The sequence below is a fragment of the Vicugna pacos genome, chromosome 17 (assembly GCF_048564905.1).
Source record: "Vicugna pacos chromosome 17, VicPac4, whole genome shotgun sequence".
NCBI classification, from domain to species: Eukaryota; Metazoa; Chordata; class Mammalia; order Artiodactyla; family Camelidae; genus Vicugna; species Vicugna pacos.
In genome coordinates, this window is record NC_133003.1 from 22009716 (window position 1) to 22030599 (window position 20884).

Consider the following 20884-nt stretch of genomic DNA (forward strand, 5'->3'; position numbering starts at 1 on the left):
AAATTTTTTAAATGCGAGAAGGGGGGTTGAGGACAGAATTTTAAGAACACAGGTCCAAAGTAATACAGGGGAAATCAAAATTAGAAAACACCAAAAGAAAGGAGAAACAAAGGTACCCCGTCCTTCTCACCTGAAACATTGTATATTCATAATTTGTATGGGATTATTCTTTAACAAGAAGCCACAGGAATACCTGTGCTGGGACTAGTCTGTTTAGGTGAGTCATACCTGAATCAGGTTAGTCTCTGCACAACACATCTACAACTGAATCTAAACATGGTCATACCTAGAAAGTACATTATGTAGAAGGACAGGAGAAATCGTTCTACAGAGAACACAAAACCACAGAAAATTTAAAATGAGACTGTCTAAAGTCCTAAAATATGGAATGGGGAGCTTCCTGGACTTAGTACCTCATATTACCAATCTCAATGAAGGCTCAAAGCTGAAGACAGAAGATTCTGCATAACTGAAAGAACTATATTCAATACCTTGTAATAGCCTATAATAAAAAAGAATACAAAAAGAAATATAAATATAAATATACACACACACACACATCTCAATGATGATGCTGTACAGCAGAAATTAACACAACATTGTAAATCCACTATATGTCAATTAAAAAGAAAGATGCAAAGGGACAGTATCGGCTTGTTCTGGAAATCTGGGTTTCTGACATGACTGGTAACTCTAGTTCCTTTTCTTCATCTTCATCCTATTTCAGCTCAACTAAAAGAGAAGCTGAGCACAGTGGGGGCAAGCTGACAGGACTGAGGCAGAGATGAACACATCCTAAGGTGACTAGGAAAATGATGCAGACACCTCTATACTCAGGATTTTCCCTCACCATAACATCTTTCGAATAAAATCTGCTCAATTTCAGAACAGAAACAAAAGAACAATAATTCTGTCACTCAATCAAATTTCAATTAGCTGTTACTCTAAGTTTATAAGTGGAGTCACTCCAGGTACAAATCTACTACTTTATACTAGTGATATTCATAAGTGTTTTGCTATTAAAGAGGTAAAACATGCAAATAAAGTATCTTATACCTACAAGAGGTGACGTCTAAGCTCTGGTCACAGCACTGAGTGTTTTAGAATACCTGGAGCCTCATTTAGATTACCCACATCCTTGAATGATGAATACTAGCTTAAAATGAGAAAAATATCCAGAGTAAGGAATTATGCAACCACAGAATAGCTCCTGACTTCCCTGTGACGTTTCAATGATAACCACAAAACTGTTAGAGAACTCCGAAGAAGCTTCTGCATAACTGAAAGAACTGAACTCTGTACTATTTTATGGTTTTCTAAAGTTTAAAAAATTTTTTTCTTCCATTTTCTAGGTGACTTTATTTATTTAAGGGTTTTGGTGGGGAGGGGGTTTAGGTTTGTTTATTTATTTATTTTTAGAGGCAGTACTGGGAATTGAACCCAGGACCCTGTGCATGCTAACCATGTGCCCTACCACTTGAGCTATACCCTTCCCACCGTACTATTTTAAAAGAGGCACACCAAGAAGCAACATACACCTAAAATTCAAATATGGCTTCAATCCAGAGGACTATTCCTTTGGTGGTGAAATCACACACTTAAAGGTTTTGATACTATACTACTCTGCAAATTATCCGAAAATAGGATCAAAACTTAAATTCCTCAGACATGGGCACTGAATTATATTCAGCTGTAGTTGGGGGATACAATGAAGTGTCCACCATAAAATATAGCTCTGCTGCGTTTTGCTCTTTTGGGATAACCGCTTCTGAGGAGGCTGAGACCACCTTAGGTTCTCTCCTCCAAGGGCCATGTTCTTAGTATCCTATGTTCCTGACCCCCTGTGGGACCTCCCCCCTCAAAGCCCACATGGCATAATTCTTTATATAGTCAGACATTCAGAAAACAATGTGAGATTTCAGGATACAAATTCAACAGGCAGTCCCTCCATTTGGAACCACACACCACCAGGGGCCACATAATGACATATCTGAACATCTATCCTGTAGACAAAGATTTTTATTAGCGAGTGAGTACCCAGCAGCAGATGAGCAACATGCAAAGTGATAGTATGAGTGTGGGGAAAACCTGTAAACAAGAGGCAAACGACCTGTTTAATGCCTCATTAAATGCAATAGTGTTTGAATGCTCCTGCCATAAAGACTCTGTCTTCTACCCTCCAGCAAAACACCAGAATTTTGAAAGGTACTTTTAAGCACCTTTAAACATTAGAAAAGTACTTCTAGCTACCTCAAAGACAACCCATAGTTCTAGACAGAGCGGGAACTAACTTCCACGCACATAAACATACCCAACAACTTTCCAACTTAGAAAAGTGTACAGATGTCTCCAAAGAAACATCATTCCTTAAAAGAGGATTCCAAATATCTCCACTCTCCTTTTCTGACCTTCATGTGATATAGGAACTCAACAGCTTGAACATGTAGAGAGCTCTCATGATTCTAGGGGTCAAAAACTACGTTTAAAAAAAAACAAAAGAGTGGAACTCAAACTAGAAGCAAGCCATCAATCCAATGATTAATAAAATGTGTACTTTTTAATGCACCAACTTCATCTATTTTCCCTGTCAACAAATTAGATTTGAGACTGTATGTTCTACTTCTCAGGGAGAGGTAATATTTGAGAGAACAATGTAAAACGACATGCTATACTGATGCAACTAGAGCAATGCTGAAATTTTTTAGTTTTAAAAGTAGAAACATAAAATTAGTGACTTAAGGTTCTCCTTAATAAGCTAGAAAAAGACCAAAGTAAGTAGAAGGAAGGAAATAATAAAGATATAAGCAGAACTCAGTAAAATAAAAAGAGAGAATGAGTATTAAGCCAAAAGCAGGTCTTTTGATTAAAAAAAATGAAATTGATAAAAACCTCTAGAGAAACTGATCAATAAAAAGAGAATACACAGATTACCACTATCAGGGATGAAAAAGGGGGCTATCACAACAGACCCTATAGGCATTAAAACAACAGTTACGTAATACTACAAATACCTGCATACCAATAAATTCGACAACTCAGACAAAATGGACAAATTCCTTGAAAAAATATAACTTACCAAAACTGACACAGATAAATATAAAATGTAGAGGGGAGGGTACAGCTCAAGTGGTAGAACACATACTTAGCATGTATGAGATTCTGGGTTCAATCCCCAGTACCTCCTCTAAGAATAAATAAATAAACCTAATTTCCTCCCCTCCTCAAATAAATACAGTAAATAATAAAAATAAATTTTAAAAAATCTAAATAGCCCTATATAAAGAAGACTGAATTTATCATAGATCTTTCCACAAGGAAAACTTCAGACACAGCTGATTTTATTAGTGAATTCTATCAAACATTTATGGGAGAAATAACATCAACCTTGCATCAATTTTTTCAGAAAACAAGGAGAGAAGGAACACTCTCCAACTTGTTTTATGAGGTCAGATAACCCTGATAAAATCTAAAAAGGAACCTTATAGCAAGAAAGGATGAAAGAAAGATCAAGTAAAAGAAAAGACAGAAAGAAAAAAAAATTTAAGACCAATATCCTTCATGAACACAGACACAAATATTCTTTTTAAAAATTTTAGCAAAACATAGATACTGGAGAGGGTGTGGAGAAAAGGGAACCCCTCTACACAGTTGGTGGGAATGTAGACTGGTGCAGCCACTATGGAGGACAGTATGGAGATTCCTCAAAAAACTAAAAATAGACTTACGACCTGATCCAGCAATCCCACTCTTGGGCATATATCCAGAGAAAAATAAAATTCAAAAAGACACATGCACCCCAATGTTCATAGCAGCACTACTTACTATAGCCAAGACATGGAAACAACCCAAATGTCCATCAACAGATGACTGGATAAAGATGTGGTACATATATACAATAGAACACTACTCAACCATAAAAAATAAAATAATGCCACTTGCAGCAATATGGATGGACCTGAAGACCGTCATTCAAAGTGAAGTGGGCCAGAAAGAAAAAGAAAAATGCCATATGACATCATTTATATGAAGAATCTAAAAAACAGTAACAGTAATAATGACACAAATGAACTAATTATTATTTTGATTTCTTGAATATGTGTAAGCACATCTGACTGTCCTTTATGATTGGATTGCTGTATTCTGTTGATTCTTATCTTGTAGTTGGCTTTATTCCTTTGACAACTATGTAAGTTTAAAAAGCTAAAGATCTAATTTGTTCTGAGAAACAATCACTAGTACATATATGAAAATTTAAAAAAGTGCAGTATACTGTATATATGTATTTACATGTAATATAATGTGTATGTGCAGTCAAACTGTAATAATTCTACATAATAAAACTGGGGAAAATAAAGGAAAGAAAAATTTTAGCAAAACGAATCCAGTGATATATAGAAGGAATAATATGACGAAGTGTGGGATGCAAGGCTGATTAAATACATGAAGAACCAATCAAAGTAGTCCACCATATTAACAGAAGAAAGGAGAAAAATTATACGATCATCTCAATATACACAGGAAATGCTCAACAAAATTCAGCTCCCATTCATGATTAAAAACTTTCACAAATAGACAGAAAAAGAAAGAAAAATGTCATATAACATTGCTTATATGTGGTATCTAAAAAAAAAGGGACACAAATGAACTTATCTACAAAAAAGAAACAGACTCAGTCACAGAGAACAAACTTACGGTTATCAAAGGTTAAAGGACGTGGGAAGGGATAAATTGGGAATTTGAAAATTGCACCTCTTGGGGAGTGATGGAAATGTTAGTTATCTTGATTGTGGTGGTGGTTACCTGGGTGTATACATCTATCAGAAATCATCAAATTGTATATCTGAAATAATGTAGTTTACTATACAGAAACCATATCACAATAAAGGTGTTCTTAAAAAAAGCAATGTTGTAAAAAAATTTTTAAAAACTCACAAATAGAAATAGAAGGAAAAATCCTCATCTGATAAAGAGTATCTACAGAAAAGCCAAAAAAAAAAAAAAAAACTGTAGCTGACATCACAATCAATGTGAAATTCTGAACATTTCCCTCATATAATCAAAATAAGGCAAAGATGTTCATTCTCACCATTTCTATCCAACATTTTATCAGTTAGTATAGTAAGGCAAGAAAAATAAATAAAAAGCATAGACACCAGAAAGGAAAAAATAAGACTTCCTCTATCCATAGATAACACAATAGAAATACTTTATACATACATAACATACATAGAAAATACAAATCTACAAAGCAACTTCTAAAGCTAACGTGAATTTAGCACGGTCATAGGATACAAGGTCAACATACAAAAGCCAATTATATTTTTATATGCTAGCAAGCAAACAATTAGAAAACAAAATGTAAAAAATAATTCATTGGATTGACTTCATACAAGATGACAAAGAAAGAAGTTCCAGGAATACGTTCCTCCACTCAAAGAACTATTGAGCTGGCAGAAATTGTCTGAAGTAAATTTTAGAACTCTGGAGTTTAGCTGGAAAACATGAAGCCTCCAAGGTAGAGCTTGATGAAGAAGCCGGTGAATATTGGTAAATTTTAGCCTTTTGTGAAGCAGCTATCCAACTCCCAGCAAGCAACAGTGCGATGGCTTCATTCCTGGTGTAGCTTGCTGGAGACTAGGGTGAACACAAGAAAGACCTTGTCCTCCAAACATCGAGGTTGTAAGTCCTAATTGATGATGGCTGCTTTTGATCACTGAGGAGCAGGCAGAGGCTAGTGACCGTTGTTTCAATACCCACAGGCCAAAGCAGCTTCCAGGGAATTTAAGAGAACAGTACTTGTTTTTATTTTTCCTCCTTTTGGGAGCCAGACATTTAAAGGAAATCTTTATCAGGTCACTGTCTAACTGCAGATATAACTGAAGAGAAACTTCAATTACCACATACAAGAAGGAATACACATTTCCAAAACTTGTCTGGAAAAGACAAATGGAAGACTCTAGCATTCAGTGAGCAAAAATTAGCAATCCTTGAGGAGTGGGAGAATTAGGATTTCTAAAGTTACCACAACAAAATACTCAAATGTCATTTTAACAAAATACTTAAAAACCTAAAAATTTATAAACAAAAAATTAAAGAAATAGAAAATCAATGCCCATTCACAAGAAAAGGAAACTTTGACCAAAACCAAAAACAAAACACCATGAGGAAGCAAAGACACTAAATTACTATTAGTTAAAGATATTAACTCAACTGTCTGAAATACATTTAATGAGCTAAAGGAAACCATGGTCAAAGGAATTCAGGAAAATGATGTATGAACAAAATTATAAAAAGGAACTAAACAGAAATTCTGCAGCTGAAAAGTACAATAACTGAGATGAAAAACTCACTAGAGGTGTTTAACAGTAGATCTGAGCACACATAACAAGGACCAGTGAACCAGAAGGTAAGACAATTGAAATTATTCCATCTGAGAGGCAAAAAGAAACAAAAGTAAGGAAAGGTAGAGTCTTAGGGACCTGAGGACAACACCAAATGTAACAATATATGCATTACAGGGATTTCAAAACGAGAGATAAAAGAGCAGAAAAAATATTTGAAGAAATAATGGCCAAAAGCTTTCAAAATCTAAGGAAAGACATGAATATACTTATCCAAGAAGCCTAACAAAAGGGCAAGTGGAATCAACTCAAAGAGACTCACACCAAGACATATTATAAAACAAAAACACAGTATAAAGCTGTTGAAATCCAAAGACAAAGAGAGAATACTTAAAGCAGCAAGAAAGAAGTAACTAGCAATATATAAAAGATCTTCAATAAGATTAACAGCTGACTTCTCAGAATCCTCTAGAAGGCAGTGGGATGATACATTTAAAATCCTGAAGAAAAAAAAACTGTCAACCAAGAATTCCATATCTAGCAACACTATCCCTCAAGAACGGAGGGGAAATTAAGATATATCCAAATAACAAAAGCTAAAGAAGTACATTACTAATTACCAGTAGACTTGTCCTATAAGAAATGCTAAAGGGAGTCCTTCTGGCTAAAATGAAAGGACAACTCAAAGCCGTAAGAAAAAATACACAATGTTGATAAACATAACTACATAGATAAATACAAAAGCCAGTATTACTGTACATTTTTTATGGTTTATAACTTCTCTCTTTTTCCTACATGATTTAACAGACAAATGCATAAAACTACTTACAAATCTATGTTAACAAGCATACAGTGTATAAAAATGTAATCTCAAATATATACATACATATAAATAAATAGAGGGAGCAACAGAGATTTATAGAGCAAAGTGTTTGTATAAACTAACATTAAGATGTTAATTTTGATCTCCAAGATAACTACTAATAAAAATAATTTAAGTATACAGAAAAGAAAGAATCAAAATGATACACTACAAAAAAAAAATCAACTAAATTTTTTGAAAGGTCAGTAATGGAGGAATCAAGGAACAAACACATAAGACATACAGAAAGAGAACAGATAAATGGGAGAAGTAACTCCTTTATGAATAATCACATTAAATATAAATGGGCTAAACTCTCCTATTGAAAGGCAGAGATTGGCAGAATGGACTTCGAAAAAAAGATTCATCTGTATGTTGCCTACAACATACTTACGTGAGAAATACAGACATAAAGAGGTTAAAAGTAAAAGGATAAAAAAAGATATTCCATGCAAATATTAATCAAAGGAGAGCCGAGATGGCTACGCTAACAGCAGATAAAACAGACTTTAAATTATAAAAGGTTACAAGAAAGAAAGGATATTCAATATCAACAAAAAGTTAAATACGCAAGAAGAAATAACAGTCGTAACATATCTGCACATAACAGAGCCAAAAAAATGCGTGAAGTAAAAATTGATAGCATAGAAAGGGGAAAAACACAATTTTTCCAGAATAGTTGGAGATTTCAAAATCCCACATTCAGAAATGGACAGAACAATATCAAAACCAGATGGAGTATCAACAAGGAAACAGAAGATTTGAACACTATAAACCAATTAGACCTAACAGACATATATGAATATTCAACACAATAATAGTAGAATACATATTCTTCTCAAGTGCACACAGAACATTCTCCAGGATACAACTTACATTAGGCCAGAAAACAAGTCTTGATAAATTTTAAAAGTCTGAAATAATACAAAGTATCTTTTTAAATCACAACAGAATTAGAAATCAATTTTTTAAAACTGGAAAATTCACAAATATGTAGGAATTAACATATACCTTAAACCATCAATAGGTCGAAGAAATTACAAAGGAAGTCCTTGCCAAAACAATTAAGAAAGAAAAAGGAATAAGGCATTCAAATTGGAAAGAAAAAAGTAATATTCGTAGATGACATGATCTTTTATGTTAAAAACCCCTAAAATTACACACATTCAAACAAAACCACTATTACAGCTAATAAATGAATTCAGCAAATCCGTAGGATACGAAATCAATACACAGAAGAGTTGCATTTCTATACACTGGCAATGAACAATCTGAAAAGGAATTTAAGAAAACAGTAACATTTACAATAGTATCAAAAAGAATAAAAATACTGAGGAATGAATTTAACCAGGGAGGTGAAAACTTCTATTGTGAAAACACAAAACATTGCTGAAATAAATTAAAGAACTAAGTAAATGGATAGATATCCCATATTGATCAAAACACTGCTAAAAGAAATAAAAGAATTAAATAAATGGAAAGACATCCTATTTTGGTAAATTGGAAGATTTTTAATATTGTTAAATGACAAATACTACCCAAAGAGATCTACTAACAAAGTTTGTAATCACTATCAAAATTCCCATGGCAGTTTTTGCAGAAATAGAAAAACCCATCCAGAAATTCATATCAAATCTCAAGGGGGGCCATGAATTACCAAAATTCTTGAAGAATAAGTTGGAAACATTACATTTCCTAATTTTAAAACTTACTGAAAAGCTACAATAATCCAAACAGTATGGTACTAGCATACAGACAGACACAGAGACCCATGGAACAGAATGAAAAGCCCAGAAATAAACCCTCAGATATACGGTCAAATGATTTTCGGTGAAGGTGCCAATAACATTCAAAGGGGAAAGGGCAGTCTTTTCAATAAATAGTGCTGGGAAAACTGAACAGCTGCATGAAAAAGAATGAAGTTGGACCATTATATACACATCATATAGAAAAATTAACGAAATGTATCAAAGACCTTAACTTATGAACTAAAACTATAAAACTCTTAGCACAAAACACAGGGGAAAAAAAAAACTTCATGACCTTGGACTTCAATGATTTCTCGGATATTACAAAAGCACAGGCAAGAAAACAAAAAATAAACTGGACTTAATCATAATTTAAAACTTATATTTATCAAAGACACAACCAAGAGAATGAAAAGATAACTCCCAGAATGGGAAAAAATACCTGCAATCACACATCCGATAAGGGATTAATATCCAGAATACACAAAGAACTCCTACAACTTAACAAAAAAAAAATTAAATAAAATAAACCACCCAATTAAAAAATGATCAAAGGACTTAACTAGACATTTCTCCAAAGAAAATACACAAATGCTAATAAGCACATGAAAAGATGCTCAACATCAATAGTCATTAGACAAATGCAAATCAAAGGCCCAATGAGATACCACTTCACACCCACTAGAAAGGCTATTATCAAAAACCAGGAAATAACAAAAGTTGGTGAGAATGTGGAGAACCTGGAACACTGTGCACCGCTGGTAGGAAAGTAAAATGGTACAGTTACTGTTAAAGAGACTCTGGTGGTTCCTCAAAAAATTAAACAGAGAATTTCTGTATGATCCAGCAATTCCACTCCTAGGTATTCCACTCCTACCCAAAAAAACTGAAACCAATGTTTATATACCAATGTTCATGCAGCATTATTCACAATAGCCAAAAAGTGAATACAATCCATATCCATCAACAGATGAATGCATAGATAAAATGTGGTGTATATATACACACACAATGGAACATTATTTAGTCATTAAAAGGAATGGAATTCTGATACATGCTATAACATGAATTAACCCTGAAAACACTATGCTAAGTAAAACAAGCCAGGCACCTAAGGAAGAAAAATTTATGATTCTGTTTAGATGAAACATCTAGAAGAGGCAAATTCATAGAGATGGAAAGTGGATTAGAGGTTGCAAGGGGGTAGAGGGAGCAGAGAATGGGGTGTTACTGTATAATGGGTACAGAACTTCTACTTGAGATGACGAAAAAAGTTCCTGAAACAGTGATAATGGTTACACAACATTATGAATATACTTAATACCACTGCATTGTACATTTAAAAATAGTTCAAATGGTACATTTTATGTTGTGTGCATTTTACTACATTATTTTATTATTTTTTATGACTGAGTAGTATTCCATTGTGTAAATACACTGCCATTTCTTTATCCAGTCATCTGTCTTCCTAAAGCAGGGTTTCTTGGACCCTTAAGGATGTTAACTTGGCTGTTTATGGTGTTGTATTACTTTTCATTTGTCAAATTGTGAATAAGCAGAGCTATATGGATTTTATGTAGGTAATACAATTTCTCATTTTGGGTCTGTGCCACTTAGCCTTTTCAACTCATTGAAACAACTGTCAGGATCCATTCAGCAGACAGAAATCACACAGTAATTTGAACAGGTTAACAGATTAGAGTAAGGATGGATTGACTAGTAAGAAGTTGAGTGAACTCTAACACAGGAATAGCATATATAGGAATAGTCACTACCTCTAGGGCTGACAGAGTGCTTAAGGAAGATGCCCTTCTAGGACCAAGACCGATATCTTGTTAGAGGAAAGGGTGGCCATCCCTAAGTGGATGGCAGAGAAAGTCACTGTGGTATTACACTGCCTGTATAGCACAGGGTACTATATTCAATATTTTGTAATAATCTTAATGAAAAAAATATATGTATGTAAATGCATGACTAGTACATTGTGCTGTACACCAGAAATTGACACACTGTAACTGACTATACTTCAGTTAATCAATCAAATCAATCACACTGGGATTAAAAAAAGAAAAACTGCTATGTTCAATGGTATGACCCTAACTAAAGTCTTATACTTGAAAAGATAAACTCTTTAAAGGAAATCAGTTTGATTTGTTTTTATCACCTCTAAGTGCATTTACCTAAAAGTAACTCATGATACTTTACAAGTGTTTTCTCATTAAACCTCAGTTTTCTTTTTGCATTTTTATCTTTTAATTGAAATATAGTTGGTTTACAAGGTTAATTTGTGGTATACAGCATAGTGATTCAGCTATACATATATATTCCTCTTCATATTCTTTTTTGTATATATATTTTTATTTAAGTATAGTCAGTTTATAATCTGTCAATTTCTGCTGTACAGCATAATGCTTCCGTCATAGGTGAACATACATATATTCGTTTTCATATTCTTTTTCACCGTAAGTTACTATAAGATATTGAAAATAGTTTCCTGTGCTATACAGTGTGAACTTAATTATCTATTTTATATATATTATTTAGTATCTGCAAATCTCAAATTCCCAATTTATCCCTTTCCACCCTACCCTCAGATTCTTGATAAGAATTTTTACTATCAAGAAGTTCTACAAAGAGCTCCAAGATGTAGACATTCAGCAGCCCACAGGGCCAGTATTTCAATAAGGACCCCAATACAGCAAATAAGCCTTGCTCACAGCACAGATTACATTTTTCCATGTAAAATGATTAGCTACTTAAAGCCCAGTTTCCCAGGTATCATGCCAGGGTGCAAAGCTTTGAGGAGTAAAGGAAAAGTTGTCTACATTTAAAAGATGAGTAAACTAAAGCACACAGAATATAATCAGATGAAAGCTAAAGTAGAAAAAGGAAAAGCTTTATCTGGCCCACTTTATAACAGTTTCTGAATCTAAACATCTGACTGAATTCATGACAAATATGAAATACCATATTACTCTTCTCTAAAAAGAGTAAGCTTTTCATTCTAGAAAAACACAAGCATCAAGATCCATTTTGTATAAAAAACAAATTATATTAAGGGGGGGGAGGGTATAGCTCAGTGGTAGACCGCATGCTCTGCATGCAGTAGGTCTTGGGTTCAATTCCTAGTACCTCCATTAATAAGCAAATCTAATTACCTCCCCCCAAAATAAATAAAACCGAATTGTAACACAAAAATGTTAAATGTTTTTAAAAATTATATTACATGGAGGTTTATAGTAGCTTTATTGATAACTACCAAAACTTGGAAGCAACCAAGACATCCTTCAACAGGTGGATGGATAAACAAACTGTGATATATCCAGATAATGGAATACTATTCAGCACTAAAAAGAAATCAGCTGTCAAGCCCTGTAAAGACAGGAGAAGACCTTAAATGTGTATTACTAAATAAAAGTAGCCAATCTAAAAGGCTACATACTGTATTATTCCAACTACATGACAATCTAGAAAAGGCAAAACTATGGCAACAGTAAGAAGATTCGTGATTGCTAGGGGTTGGGGAAGAGGAAGGGATGAATAGAAGCACAGAGGGTTTTTAGGACAGCGAAACTATTCTGTATGATACTATAATGGTGGAGCCATTATACATTTGTCAAAACTCAGAACATACAACACAAAGAGTGAACCCTAGCATAAACTACAGACTTTGGGTGGTAATGACGTGTCAATGTAGGTTCACCAACTGTTAACAAATGTACCTCTGCTATGGAATGCTGACATGTATGGGTGGGAGCAAGGGGTACATGGGAAATTTGTACTTTCCATTCAATTATGCTATGAACCTAATACTGTTCTAAAAAATAAAGTCTATTTTTTAAAAGTGAAATTACATGAATGTTCTAATTTTTTATCTAGGTGGTTGTTTTATCTGGGTTAGGTGTGTACATGTGTAAAAAATCTTCACATTGCATCTTTTATACATATTTTATATTCAGTAAGAGTTACTTTAAAAGAAAACAAAAATTTAGCATGGCAAACTGATTATTTGGGGGAGGAATCTTCTTAAACTACCATTAGAAGACAGAAATTCAGAAACAAGACAAGTAACTGAACTAAGTTATAAAGCAAACAGACTCCCTCAGTGTAGAAGCTTGTCTCTACTTCAAATGGTTCCTAATTATTCCAACTTCCCACCTCAATGGAATATCCGTTAGTTTTTGGCTCCATATGGGTAGACCCAGAAATCTGGGGAAAAAAAAAAAAACAGAAAATGAAGCTTGGAGCTGAGAACTATGAGGGAGGAGTAACAACAAAACTGGGCCTAGAACCCATAGAACTGTTCTCCAACTTTTCCTGAAATAGTGTCCCTCAATGTAGCCTGGGAGTCAGAGCAATTCTACTCACAGGTATTTATCAAAGAGAAATAAAAAATTGTACAAAGACTTGTACAAGAATACTAACTGCATCTTTATTCATAAGTCAAAAATCAGAAACAACCCAAATGACAGTAGCAAATGATACAGCCATAAAATGGAATACTACTCAGCAATAAAAAGGAACACAACAAAATGGATGAACCTCAAAAACATCATACTGAGCTCGATACAAAATACTATATAGTCAAATTTCATTATTCATAGTAGTTATGTTCTATAAAGTCACTGCAAACACCAAGTTAGCAAATAATGAGCCACTGCACCTAGGGGAAATACAAAGTTTCTTTGAGCCCATGGACACAACATTTTCACCAACTAATCAATACATAACCTTCCAGAGCCACATACACACAATATATAACCTTGTAGGTATGTTTCTGTTTAAAGATATTTTATATAATATATATTGTTGATTCATTAATACTGAACTCACAGCCAATAGCACTATAACTCATGCATGAACAAAACTTACCTAACACATGTATTTTCTTCATAAGGTGCTTCACAGCCTTCTTGTACTTAGGAAGATAGACAGCACTCTAACACTATACTTGGGAGCCATTTTTATCAGCGAAATTACCAATAAAAAGCATAAAAATATGAAAAAACATGGCATTAAATAGACCACAAAAAGGATATCTGTTTACAGTACAGGTATCCCCAACTCTTCAAAAAGTTGGCTTTACACCACTTTGCTTTTATGAAAGACCTACCTGTTTTCACTAACCAAAAGAAATCCAAAGAGCATTTTCCCTTTTATGAAAAGGCAGAAAGTGAAAACAGCATTCAGCATCTGTTTTGCAGAGAGCCATTATAGAAGTAGCATGCTTCCAGAACAGAGAGAGTGGCACTGCCAAGCTCCTTCCTTGGGAATTACAATCAGCATCTCAGCATCAAGCTGTCACAGCTCTGAACTGTTGTCTGTGCTATCTGTGCTTTATCTTGATCTACTTTGTGCATCTGTTAGCAAGATGTGTCCCAAAGTAATTGCTTCTCCACTTCATGCCATTTCGGCTCACGAAAGGTTTCATAGCACCCTACTTTCATCAGAAAGTAGTTTCATCTGAAAGTATTTCCAACCCAAAGTGGGGGAAACCCAGTATTAGAGTTGAAACAAGAAAGTAGAGTGTCCCCTTGTTCCACCTCACCTGGCAACGTACCCCAGGCAATACAAATTTTTCACCATTTCTGGTTCATAAAGGGTTTTCTGTGACCAATGAAGTGGCTCAAATTCTCTTTCTTTCTTTCTTTTTGCAGGGGGGAGATAATTATGTTTGTTTATTTTTTTTCAGTGGAGGTACTGTGGATTGAACGGAGAACCTCGTGCATGCTAAGCATGTGCTCTACCACTTGAGCTATACCCTCCCTCTTCCCCCTCAAATTTTCTTAATTCATTGCCAAATTTCAAAATCAGGAAATTTCACATAAAAATCTAGATTTCTGGTTTTCTTAAAAAAAAAAATCACACAATCTAGTAACACAACAACTGGCTAGAACTAAGAAACAGGGACCCTTTCAATAAGGCCTGTGCTTGCTAGTTCACCCTAGTCCCCACCACTTACTTCTGCCCTTACATCATGCCTCCCCATTCTACTGCCAGCTAGCCCTGATGTAAATACATCATTTACCAACCCAGATGTTCATAATATATTGCTGACTGCAAAAAGGTTCAAATCAGATTGTATTGCATAACCTCATTTTTGTAAGCTACAAAACACAGGGAAAAAAAATATGGCTATAAAATAAAACACTAACAGTAAAGTTATGAATGATCCTTTATTTTTATTTCATGTTATTCATATATTATCTTTTTAAACTAGTGAATATACATTTCTTATAAATTATGCTATCTTTATAACAGCTTTGAGATAATTCACACATATTGTTAAGTCATCCACTGAAAGTGTACCTTTCAATGGTTTGTAGTATATAAAAGATATGTGCAACCATCACTACAACTTTAGAACACATTCATCACCTCAAAAAGAAATCACACACCCTTTAGCTATCATTCCCCTATCCTCTCATTCATCCTCAAGCCTTAAGCAACCACTAAGCCACTAACCTACTTCCTGTCTCTATAGATTTGCCTCTTCTGGACATTTCCTATAAATGGGATCATATAATAAGTGATCTTTTGTGTCTCACTTCTTTCACTTAGCATGTTTTTCCAGGTTCATCCATGACACAGTATGTATCAGTACTTCATTCCTTTTTATTGCTAAATAATACTCCATCATATGTATTCACCACATTTTATTTATCCATTATCAGTTGATAAACATTTGGGTTGTTTCCTCCTTTGACTAGTATGAATAATGCTGCCATACACATTCAAATACAGGTCTCTGTATGGATATATGTTTTCATTTTTCTCAGGTAGATAACTAGGAATGGAACTGCTGGGTCATATGGTAACTCTACATTTAATCATTTAAAGAACTGCCAGACTATTTTCCAAAGTGGCTGCATCATTTTACATTCTCACATTCTCACCAGCTGGGTATAAGGACTGTTTATTTCTCCAAATCCTCACCAACACTTGTCATTAACTTTTTGATTACAGAATAGTTGTTTAACTGTAAGTGTTCATTCAATCATAACAAGCCCAGATTTTTATGGATTTCAAGGTGCTCTTATTCCCTGACATCACATTTTGGACTTGAAAGAAGTCCAGTCCTAGACCTGCTTCCCTAGCCTGTCCACCTTCTGCAAAATGAGGGGACATGAATAACTGAGCTAAATCGGCACCCACAAATAAAATTTTTACAGAAGATATCAGCAGCAGATTTTCTAAGCACTCAACAAAATAAAGTCTCTAACAGGGATCCAGCACTGAAGTGAACATATGTTCCCATCAAAACTCATTTGTAATGCCTCTTACATAAATGCAACTTCAAACCATAATAGCAGCAAACATGAGAATCTTGATTTATCATGTTTTGTAAAAGAATCAAGATGTCTGAGTTTTTCCCACTCAGAATCAACTGCTCAAATCCTGCTGTAGTATATAAGTGAAATGAACTGATTTTAAATCAGGGCGAAAACACAGATCCATTGGCACAAACATATAAAATGCCTGACTGCTCCTTTGCCCCAAGCCAGAGATAGAGTGCACTGTGCAGCCTTTCCCAACACTGCTCCTTACAGTCTCAGGGCAGCAAAGGGAGGAGGGCAAGCAGCAATACTACTGGCAGCAGTTTACAGCAGCCCAAGGCGGCAGTGAGAAGATCCAACCAGAAGAGAGTCTAACAATCTCAGCACCCAGTGCGATGTTCACCCAATACATTATTTTCCAAGAGTCAAAACGAGCATCTTAGCCAGGAAGGGGGTAAGCCACCAAACCCCTTCTGAGATGCAGGATTACTTTGTTTTCAGGCTTCAGTTCTGCACTGTGAACAAGTTCTGCCTCTTACAGAATGAGAACGGGCCCCCATAATATGCTAGTGTTAACAGGTGCAAGCACTTCAGGCAGGATAGGAGGTGGAGATCCACGGCTAACAAATCCTCATTTGTACTTGCCCATTCCCTCCATTTCCTTGTTTAATTACAGAGAGTGTTTCCAACTCAGACAAATTTAGCACATTTTCATAAACATTTAGTCCTCATCTACTGCTTGGAGGTACAAGAAGACACAAAAATACAGTCTCTGTTGGAAGGGAATTAGATCTAATGAGAGGAAATAAACAATTATTCTTAAAAGATACATACTATTGTTTTTTGAGTAAGAGCAATAATGTTACTGCAGTTCAGAGGGAGTGGAGTATCCCCAAGGACTGGAATGTTTTGGGAGTGTTTCATAAAGAAGGTATGAAGGATGTGAGTTGAACTCTGGAGAAAAGAGAAGTGAAACTAATGGCACAGGATATCCCAAAGAGGAGCAAGAGCCAATGGATAACCTGGCAAAAGGATTTGTGTAAGGAAATGATTTTGTATGGAATGTTTATCAAACCATTTGGTTAGTGGGGTTTAGGACAAACCCTAGAGATGCGGGCTGAGGCCAACTGGGTAGGAGCACCTTGACTGCCACGTTAGAACATCAGATCTCATCCTGTAAGTCTGTAGCAGTTTGACTTTGATGTAGGATCTCTATAGTTGTAAATTATGTCTGTTGCTCATAATAGTTAAAAGTACTAACATTTACAGGTGAATTATTTAAATATGAAGTTAAAGTAAATGGAAGGTTATAACATTCCTACTCATTTGCACTTAAAAATGCCCAGCACAGAAGTAGTGCTATTAGCTATCTTTAGGTAGTAACATATGCTGAATCAAGCAAGCATCATGTAATACTCATCAATATCCATGAGATAATAAAAGCATTAAACAAAGGCAATAAAAGTTCTTGGATATTCTATTATTTCCTTAGGGCAACAGTTCTAAAATAGGATTAGACCATGAATGGACTTTAATGGACCCCTGAACCCCATAAAATTGTATGCAGGTTAGTGTCATGAACTTGACTAAGGAGAGGGTCTGTCTCTTTATACATCTCCAAGAGGACAGATATCCAAAATAGGCTAGGAACCTAACTTAGGGTTATTTTAAACAGAAAACAGCAGGAATTTAAGAAGTGTTATTCAAAGCAGGGTTGGGAGCTTGAGGTACTGTGGGAAGCTCCAAATATTTTAGTATCTCCCTCCTTTCTTGTCAAGAACTGTCCAAGATACTGGTCTTACCAAGAGTAAAACTCACTCAAGATTCAAAAAATGGCCCGAGGGTAAAGAAATACCTAAAGACTAATCCCTCAACTTCTCTCTTCTCACATGTTAAGGGCAACAGCAACAGGCCACCAGCTGTCTCTGGTTTCAGCATCTTCTCCAAGAAAATCTCCTTAACAAGGAGCTGGTTTCTTTTAAAATTAAACATTCTGTGGTGACAAGATTCTGACACAAGTGTATGAAGTATTGTTGCTTAACTTCTTAGTCGTCTCAGGCAGGCTTTTTGTATGACTAAATACAGGAGCCTGTGTTGAAGAACCAAGGGCTCATAGGGAAAAAGAAATGTGTTTTGAAGCACTCTGAACTCTTCCTAGACCTGCACACCTTGCCCGGGGTCTCTACCGTCTTACGCTCACAGGAAGGGGGCCTGGCGATCTGTTTTCATTGGGCAAGATACATTAACACTGTTAAAAGTTATTGTGCCAGTTTCGCACCATTCGCAAGGCAAAAAGAAGTTTCATTTCTTTTTCTGATTCTAAAACACTCCCACATTTCCTCTGTCTCCTGATTACACTGGCAAAACATGCGTTTACGAGATAAAATCAATCAAGTCATCACCACGATATTCACTCTCTCCTAGAGCAAAAAGAGGAAGATCTTACCATAACTCCAAAAAGTGATGGTCTAGAATCACAGAAATTATGTCCCAAAATAAAACTCGGGCATCATGGACGTTAAACCAGGCCCTTCAGGTAAAAGACAACGGTGCGCTCCGAGGAGCAGAGGTAGCAGGCGCCGGGCAGAGGGCCTTCGCTCAGCCAGAATCACAGGGCCGTCACACTGGCCTGCCCGTTTCGCGGGGGCTTTCGCTTGTTTTGTCTAGTCTTAGTCTCAAGCGGTCTGAAAGTCAGTCGCAGGAGCGACACCTAAGAAAAACGGTACGTTACTGCTCACTCGGGAGCAACACAAGACCCCGGAAAACATCAAGCTGGCAGTGGACACGGATTAGCGCTGAGGGTCAGAGAAGCCCAGGATTTCGGTCAGAGAAACTAGTTTCCCGCTACCCGCCGGATGGCCTTTGGGAGCGGGGCTCTCAGACCTCCACCCCGAAGCCGTCCTACGGCCTCAGCGATAACATCTAGGAGGCTCCACGGGCGGCTAGTCAGGACGCTCGAGCAATGCTCAGCCGCTGCCCCTACCCTGCACGCGCCAGCTCCAACCCCGCGCCCGCGGCCGCCCACCCCACAGCGTCAGCCTGGTCTTTCGGGCCGGCTCCTGTCACTTACCGGCCCGGCCCGGGCAGCGGGCGCCCACGGCTCCCCACGGGAGCTGGGCCCCCCGGGCCTCCAGGTTTCGGCCCGCCCCCTGGCAGGCAGCGCAGGTGGCTGAGCCCCGCAGCAGCGGCCCCTCACCGGGCACTCGGTCCTGCTCCCGGCGCTGCCCACTAGGTACGGATCAACAACAAGATGGCGGCCAGCCGAGGGGGCGGGGGCCGGGAGTCATAGTAACCAGGACGGCAAAGAACCCGCCCCCAGCTGAGAATATCCCCAATCAACAGCCTCTTTGCCCGACACTCGGAGGAGTGCCTCCCGCTGACAGGCCGGCTGGTCTGTCAGTCAGAGCCTAACTCTGGCGGCCCGTGCCGAACACCTCAGCACGTGACTGTGACGACACGAATTGGCGCATGCGCGCCATTCCCAGCGTTGCTGGCGGTAGAGCTTCTGCTGGCTTCTTCGAGGCTGTTAGCGCCCTTGGTATCCTCGCGTATGTGGGCTCCGTGAGGGGACGGCATCGTCTTCTTACACTTATGCACACTTAGCGAATTTGTGCTGTGTGCTATATGCTTTTCTTGTCATCCAGCTTGGGAGGCAAGACTTGTCCCTGGTTCACTGGTGAGGAAACTGAGGCTCAGAATGGGAACCCAGACCAAGGTTATGCCACCTCTGGAAATGGAAACCCCGGGTTTCGTGCCTCCACTTACTGGCTCCCGTCTATAGTGCCCTCTTCCCAGAAGCTGTCCCAGCTTTGCCCGTCATCAGTACCAAGGTGCAGCCTTCTGTGCTGCCCCAGCAGCCCCTGGCGCGTTGCCTACATTTTTCCTTCTGCTTGATGTTCAGGCTCCAGCACAAGCCCTGGCACACAGCATGCACTCTCTCTTCCTGCCCTAGAGCATCTAGTCTTGAGTTCTTATGACATCTTTTTTCCCTTTAATTGCCTGATGTGCCACCAAGGCCAACGAAGAGTCTTGGGAGTACAGTTATCCCCCATACAGAGCACCTAACCCTGGGCTTGGTTTCAGATGCAGTCACCCAGCCTGACCCACAGCAAGTGCCTGGACTAGCTAGCTTTGTGACTTTTGAGCCTTGATTGCCCCATCTGTAAAATGAGGATAAAAATCAAGCTCTTCAGAGATGAACATTTAATGAGCCCTTAGAGCAGGGTAAGTGCTCAGGAAAAGTCTGCCTGCAACCACTTCCATTAACCACCTGCTGTCAAGTTGCTGTCTCTGAGGCCTGCTCTAACACCCTCACTTTACTTGGAAGCACCACAAAGCATGCTTCCCGCCCCCCTCCCCAGAAGGCACTCAGCTGCTTCTTCCACCTGGGTCACCACAACTGGCTCAGGAAGGGAGGTCCTCTGGTACCCTGAGAGGGTTCAGGTCCACAGACTTGACAGAGCAGAGGAAATTGAGAGAACTTGGAGGACACTACAGTAAAGGTAACCTCCACCCAGACAACAGGTCCTTGGGGGAGAGCTGGCAGTAACCTGAGACCTGATGCCAGGCCGGACAGAGTGGAGTGGGCTTGCACTGCACCCGACAGAACCCGCCCTCTTGCAGGTTACTGTAGGCCACCTGGCCACGTCCAGAAGC

General features: G+C 37.5%; 1 protein-coding gene across 6 annotated transcripts in view; it reads right to left on the minus strand.

Moving 5' to 3' along the window:
- Positions 1-19566, minus strand: part of IP6K1 (inositol hexakisphosphate kinase 1) — a 61350-nt gene extending 41784 nt beyond the window's left edge. For 2 of the 6 annotated variants that reach the window (XM_072941289.1, XM_031686557.2), the window contains exons 1-2: positions 19299-19566; positions 18675-18938 (exon numbers count right to left, since the gene is read on the minus strand). In XM_072941289.1, the coding sequence (XP_072797390.1) occupies positions 18675-18677 (3 nt within the window). In that variant the 5' untranslated portion in view covers positions 18678-18938; positions 19299-19566. The remainder of the gene's footprint in view (positions 1-18674; positions 18939-19298) is intronic. The other 4 variants (XM_072941287.1, XM_031686556.2, XM_072941288.1 and 1 more) reach the window with 4 other exon arrangements.
- Between the last annotated feature and the right edge of the window lie 1318 nt (positions 19567-20884).